The 7582-nt window shown below is 36.3% G+C and overlaps 1 protein-coding gene across 2 annotated transcripts in view; it reads right to left on the bottom strand.

Moving 5' to 3' along the window:
* The window catches only part of AP2B1 (adaptor-related protein complex 2, beta 1 subunit), a 151074-nt gene that overhangs the window by 69428 nt on the left and 74064 nt on the right, over positions 1 to 7582 (bottom strand). For both annotated transcript variants that reach the window (XM_006832331.1, XM_006832332.1), the window contains one exon: positions 722 to 981. In XM_006832331.1, coding sequence (XP_006832394.1) covers positions 722 to 981 — 260 coding nt within the window. The remainder of the gene's footprint in view (positions 1 to 721; positions 982 to 7582) is intronic.

Below are 7582 nucleotides of genomic sequence, written 5' to 3'. Positions count from 1 at the left end.
CCATGTAAACTGTCACATAATTCACAATAAATCATTTAAGAAAAAAATTTTAAAAAGAGTTTTTCACAGCACTGCTCCTCCTTCATTAAAAACTCAAAATTGCTGTAAAGTAAGAGTTCCACGTTACCTGAGAGTCTGTTTATAATTGAATTTCCCTTCTGATAGAATCATTTTAACTTGTTTAAAAAGATGTATTATCTACAGGTAATGGAAAAACTATGCCCACATAGAATCTGGATTGGTTTGACAAACTATTACTCTAAATATTATCTCATTATTAGCTTTACAGCATGAGGAGTATCTGCTAAATTTACCATAAGCTTCAAACAAAGTTATAGGATAAAGATAACTAAACCTGCATACCAGGGAGATTAAGTCCATTTTTCCACAAACTGTTTGAAGCCTGCTTTCCCCCTCCCCTGCTGTACTCAACTCTAATAATATTCCTACCCTCATCTTAATGGAAATTTAACCAACTTTCAGACCTTATCAATTTAAAAGGTGGTCTTCATCACAACTTTCTAAAACCATAATTCTTATCTACTCTTATCCTGAAACAAAGAGGGGTCTTTCACCCAATGTGTAAGTACGCACTAGTATTCATCACAAGGCAACAGGTTTATAGAATGCACAGCTAGATCTTCTTCAGGCTATAAAAGCATGAGGAAATTCCAATTCTCACAGAGTCCACTTTTCATTCAAACCTAATTCACCTGCTTACCTTCCGTGATGAATTGGCAAATGTTTGCGATGGATTCCATGACTTCCTTCTACAAAAGCATTAGGAGGTTTGTGGTATACAGAAGCCAAAGAACCAATGTGGCAGATTAGTTCATCCAGCAGAGTTGGCTCAATAAGATCTGTTTCCTCAGAGATCAAGGGTTTCTCAGATAAGACTACTTCTTTTGCTGTGACAGGGTCCGTTGAGAGAAGGCGCCAGTAAATATAGCCTCGGTCTCGAAGGTCAGGGTTATCAGAATCCTAATGAAAACACAAAGGCAAGAGGGTATATATAAAGCTGGGCTTCATAAAAAACACACAAAACCTGCTAGATTTCTTCTCAAGGGAATGCTGTAGTGACTGTGCAGAGTCGGTCATTAAAAAGAGAGCTCAAAATAATTTTAATACAGTCATAATCATGTAATGGAGTCCTTGGTGTGGCACTGTGGGATAAAGCACTGGACCACAAAGTCGGTTTGAACCAAAAGGTCGGGGGTTCAAACTCACCAACTACTCCTTGGAACTGACCCGACAGCATATAACAATTCTGTAACTGCTAGTGTTTCATGTTAAAAAAGTCAGATAAGTTAGTTCTAAGATTCAAATTCAAACAAAATCTGGAAAAAGGAAAATAAATACTAGACTTCATCCAGTCAAAGTTAACAGCTTGAGATGGTCTTAAGATATGAAAATGACAGTTTTAACTGCTGTCAAATATTAACTGAATTATTCATAACATATGTCATATATATATATATATATATCACCCATACCTTGTCTTCATTCAAATATTTATTAAGTGTTTCAAGGAGCTCTGGTAGTGTAGTGGTTACGAATTGGGCTGTGAACCTCAAGGTCAGCAGTTCGAAACTACCAGCTGTTCCGCAGGAGAAAGATGAGGCTTTCGGCTCCAGTAAAGATTTCCAGCCTCGGAAACCCTGTACAGGGTCGCTATGAGTGGGAACCGACTCCACAGCACATAACAACAACAACAAATGGGAGACACTGGCTAGGTGCTGGGAATAAAGATATACTGTCTGAATTTAAAAGTTCTCAGACTACTGTGTACTATGAGAGATTGTTGTAGGTGCTGTTGAGTTGATTTTTACTTAGAACGACCACTGAGACAAAGTGCAACTGTCCCATAGGGTTTTACTGGCTGAAGTTTTTAAGGAAAGAGTCTATCTTCTATGGCGCCTCTAAGTGAACCAAACCACCAACCTTTCAGTTATCAGCTGAACACTTAATCATTTGAACCACCATAGCTCCTTGTATGCGAAAGACTATATAATTTTAATCACGCACATAAAATAATTACCACCACAGCTTAGAAGTGTATAATATAAAAATCCATCTAATTTTCAACCTCTTCCTCACCTCAGTCTTCCATCCCAAAAGCAGTCATTGTTAAGAGTATACAACTTCTGCCTTCCCACCCTCCCTAGAGCACCGGCTGAACCAGCTTCCCTGTCTCTCATGAATAATGAGCATCCCCTGTTGTATTTCCCAAGCTCCACTGTAGAAGCCAAGGCTCACCATATTGTGCATTGGCTAGTACCTGAGTCTCACTCTGGCTGTGGCCAGTGGAGTCCCGGAGGCTGGGGCACAAGTCACAAAGTCTCAGTCTATGCAAATGAATGGAACTCAGACTTGAAGCAAAACATGGAAACTCAGTTTGTATGAACTTCAATGAACACCTCAGGAGGCAATAACAGATGGCTTGGATATCATGGTGTCACCTCGAAGTCTACATAGTGAATGTGCCCAATGTGTTTAGACGTGTTGAAGAACACCATGACTACAAAGGAGTGTTTACATCGTTTTTGTGCAGACTGCATTATCATAGCTCTCAGAAGGCAACAAAGAATGACCTACCTGTTGGATAAAACTAGTTTCCAAAAGATCACTAAGGCCAGACCAAAATTTGATGCCCTCATCAGCAAAATTTCTCCAAGTCGTCGTGAGTATGAAGCTCACCAAGAGAGAATTTTACCCAGGATCAACAAGCACAATAATCAGCAAGCACTCCGTCAGAGCAAGGAGGAAGGACTGAAGATACAGGCCATGAACAGATTATAGCGAGGCAAGAAACAACAGATTGAAAATGGCAGTGGAGAAGAAGATCGTGGTGATAGTTCACATTGTAGTAATGCAGCCACATACAGCAATCAGGAAGCAGACCTAGTAACAAATGGACCAAAACATCTGATGATTCTGGGCTTGAGCTTGATAATAACAATGGAATAGTCAGTGGCAACTGACTCAGTCATGGATGGCGCTAGTGAAATTTAGCTAGTGTTCAGGGCCTTATCCCACACTTATGGAAAAAGATAATAGTGCACAGACAAGATACATAAAGACTTCAGGTAGTGCTATTGTTGATCACTTTCGCTTATCCTAGTACCTGGCTGTGAAGCTAGCTTTAGAAGAACTTTAAAGCAAAGGGGAATCAAACCAGATGAACTTTGATATAGCCAGTGAGAAGCAGTATACCATTTACATAGAAACAGCCAATGGCCAGTTCATTGTATTAAACGGCTCATTTTATCTGGAATTACTCACTGAGAAATACTGGAAAGTGAACAAACCCATGGAACTTTATTATGTACCCACAAAAGAGCTTTTATGAAAAGCAGTTCTGAAAATGAATCCTTTTATAACCTAGTTCTTCAATATTAACAGATGTACCATCATTAATTTTTCTTTCTGAGCCAGACTAGTTTACACTTTTAGAATCTTTCCCCCATAATTTAAGATTTCCTGTTGGAAAGGGGCTGTAATTATTCAGTACTTTTTCTTTCCTTTGAAAAAGTCCAAGTTGTGTTTTTTTCAAAGTGTGGTTCCATTTTAGAGGACTCCTGGTCCAGGAATTTTTCATAGTTCTGCATTCTGAAGTGAAAATCCAGTTCTCCCGCTACCCCAAAGTTTCTTAGGCCTTCCTTCAGAATGTATTCTGTATTCTGATATGTATTCTGACTTTTTTCCTCCTGAGTCTTGTATATTTATAATTTTCTATATAAATGATAGGATCTTAATGAAGACCAATAATCACATTTACTTTAAAAACAATTTTCATAGGATTATTAGTTTTATGGTATTTTCTTCCATATTTCACTTTAAGAAGAGATTCTTTATGAACTTAGTGTCCACTGCCAGGCAATGTTATTTTTATTTATTTATTTATTTAAAAAAAAAAAAAAGTCATTTTGGAATTTCTGATCCTGGAGAAGAGAATCAAAATTTCAGGTTCTTTAAGAACTTGGTTTTTAAACAGATTTCACTGAAAATTAATGATGGAAAATTAAATTGGTCATTTGTAGTCTTCCAATAAATATTTTTTAAAATCTTTTTTATTTTTAGTACTAGTTCTTTTGTCATTTCAGTTTATTATGTGTGTTTGATATTTTTGCCTCTTGAAATACCACAGATATGGAGATATTTTGCACGTTAGCCTGATGAAAAGTACAAGACATGTTCACTGCTTCCCACATAAATTTCCAGAATAACATGGCACATAGAACTAACAATGAAAAAAGAAGTTTACTTCTGTTTGAAAAATATGTTTAACATTTTGTGTTGCTGTATCGGTTTATAAATTAGGTGCTCTCCTCATTATACTTTAGAAATGGAGGTGACCAGGGCTTTAAACTGGTTCATTCCTGTTTGAACTCCTGCTGATATTTTGCATTTCCAACCAATATCTGGGGTGGGATCGCAAATTCTCAACCTGGAATAAATCCATTTGAAGCCATGAGGTTAAGAAAAAAAAGCTTGAGCTATGGCCTACCTTGTAGTGAAAAATGATTTTATAGAATGCCAGATAGTAAATTAATTCTACTCCTTTTATTGAGTTTTATATGTTAGGTGTTTGGGAGCCAGAAGACTGTATGCTGACAAAAAGGTCAGAAATAAAATTGACTTGTGTATTATTTTCCATCCCTGTCCTGATTATATGGATGTTTCAAAGTCTGTATTGTCACAGTACTTACAAAGACATGTTTGCATTGAGAAATTAACCCCAAAGGTTTTTGATAGAAAAGAATAGTCCCTCAGTATCACTGTAACTAAAATGTGTTTGGTCAATGTAAATATTTATCTGTCAATTTTGTCAAATTAGGGCCAACTTGATGTTTTAAATCTTCAGCCCAATATAAAAATGTCAAAAACGTATCCAATTTTTTACCATTTTATTGAAGATACTTAAAACCTGCTTTTATAGTTTTTTTGGGTAATCTGTGCCATGAAATTTCAAAATCACCAAAAATTACAGAAATTTTTTTTATTCAATTCCTTTTATGGTATAATGTTAAACTGTATAATTATTATTAATGCATGTCCAGTGAATATAATACTGGTTTTGTGAGCTAACTGTTTGGATTTTATTGACAGTATTTTAGACTAGTGATTGCATTAAATAACTAAATTCCCATTATGATTATTAATAGGAGTTTTGTCTTTAAGCAAAAAATTATTTGTGAATATAATTTGTGCTTAGAGAATGTATGTGTGCTTATCTGTCAGTATGGGTGGATGAAAACTACACCATTAGTGAAGTCACTGGATCTGTAATCCTTTGCAGAATATAATTATCGATATTTGATAGAGCATTCAAAAAAGAAAAAAAAAAAAAGAGTCTACAACTTCCATGTATACATGTATTGATCAGATTCCAGTTTCGTATTACATACACTTTTCTACATGCTGTTTTCCATCTGGCACATACAGCCACAGTTTGATTTTGTATTTGCACTGCTGCAACACTATTTACTAGTCCTCTGTTGGTAGACATTTAGATTTTTGCCTCCTTCCTCTTGCCCTACTTTCATTTATTTGAATGATTATCATAAAGTGACAATAAGCATTCTAGTATTTATCTCTTTCAGCCCATCTATACAACAGTACTTTTTGTGCCTGAATTAACCTAAGTCACTAAGTCATCATGTAATACAAGGCAAGAGTTTCTGTTTCATATTTAACACACACACACACACACACACGAGTGCACAAGCACACAAAAACAGAGGAATATTTTCTTTAAGTAAACGATTCTAAGGGCTTCCAAGTAAGTTTCTAAATGAGCAGATAAATTGGTTCATGACTCAGCCACTTAAGGCATTAATCATTCAGCTCAATACCAGCAATCACCCTGATGGTTCTGACTATAGGGTTACCAATGTTGTTTCTTCCAACCCTCTACCTTAGTCATATATTGTTCAACTTGCACTCCTCCTAATGAATTACTGGTTACACATAAAAAGCATAAAGAACACTACTATATATATACAGTAAGTTAATAGAGTGTAACAATGGCAGTTTTTACTCCAAGATCCTCTATAACACTCAGATTGCATTAGTCTAATGAAACAAAACACACACACACAAACATACAAAAGGCAAAAAGTTTGCAGAAAAAAGTAATTAGAAAAGAATCAAATTTTTCGCAACTCCCTTGTATCAGTGCATCACACTAGCCATTTTTTCCTTTTTATGTACAAATTCAAAGTTAAAATTTAATCTATGTATTGAGTCCCTACAGCAAATATAATTTAGAACCTGTAAAAAATAATTATGCTTTCTATGAAAGTTAAAACAAACATTGCAAATCATCTGGAAAAATTAAGTGTGTCTTCATAGATTAGCAATATTGTTGTTGTTGTTGTTAGGTGACAGCCATTCGGTTCTGACTCACAGCAACCCTGTTTAGAGTTTCCAAGGAGCGGCTCATGTGTTTTAACTGCCAACCTGGCAGCTCAAACCAACCTTGGGGTCTAATGCTTTAGCCTATAGCTACCACAGCATTCAAATGAAATTTATAATACACAAATCAAAAGAAAATAGTTTATACTTCAAAGTTTTTATCTTCTTCATCATGTAAATTTTAAACAAAGTAACTCCCCTCAAAATTCCTATGGGTATTCATAAAGTTATATGCGTGGAGCATGTGAATGAAGTTTATAAACCTTTCTATCCTCCAAATTCAAAACATTGTAATAAGGAAATAAATTGCAGGAGACAGAATTGCTACATATAGAATTACTGCATCAGTGGGTATTTATCATTGTTAAATGTTGTGGAGTCGGTTCCAACTGGGGTTTCCAAGGCTTTAAATTTTTGTGGAAGCAGAAAGCTCCATCTTTCTCCCGTGGAGTGGTTGGTGAGGTCAAACCACTGACCTTTTGGTTCACAGTCCAGTGCTTGTGCTATGGAGCTACCGCACTATCAATGGGTATGTACATTTATAAATACTAACTTAAAAATTAGTGAGAAATGAGTGCAAACTTTTCAAAACTGAAATCAAGAGTGCAGAAGGATCTCCCACTGCCCCAACTCCAATGTTCTAAAGCAGGGTGGGGAACAATTTTTCTGTCAAAATTCATATTTGTGGGCCATAAAAAATTATCAACTTAAAACTGGCCTGCTAAATTTGGTCAAAAATTAGATAAACTCACCCATAACAGCCACCAATCATCTGTCAGTTTGTCGTACTGTGATGGCTTGTGAGTGGCTGTGATTCTGAAAGCTATGCCACCGGTATTTTAAATACCAGCAGGGTTACCCATGGTGGACAGGTTTCAGATGAGCTTCCAAAGAAAAACAGACTAGGAAGAAAAAGTGATGAACTACTTCCGAACCTTTGTCACTGAAAACCTTATGAATAGCAGAGAAACACTGTCAGATATAGTGCTGGAAAATGAGCCCCTAAGGTTGGAAGGCACTCAAAATGCTACTGGGGAAGAGTTGCCTCCTCAAAGTAGAGTTGACCATGATAACACGAATGGAGTAAAGCCCATGGGAGAAAAGCCAGTGGGACCTTCATTTGCTGATGGGGCACAACTCAAAATGAAGAGAAACAGCTGTAAAC

Source organism: Chrysochloris asiatica, unplaced genomic scaffold, assembly GCF_000296735.1.
Source record: "Chrysochloris asiatica unplaced genomic scaffold, ChrAsi1.0 scaffold00007, whole genome shotgun sequence".
NCBI classification, from domain to species: domain Eukaryota; kingdom Metazoa; phylum Chordata; class Mammalia; order Afrosoricida; family Chrysochloridae; genus Chrysochloris; species Chrysochloris asiatica.
The sequence above is the reverse complement of the archived record's forward strand: the minus strand, read 5'-3'. Positions and strand labels throughout refer to the sequence as shown.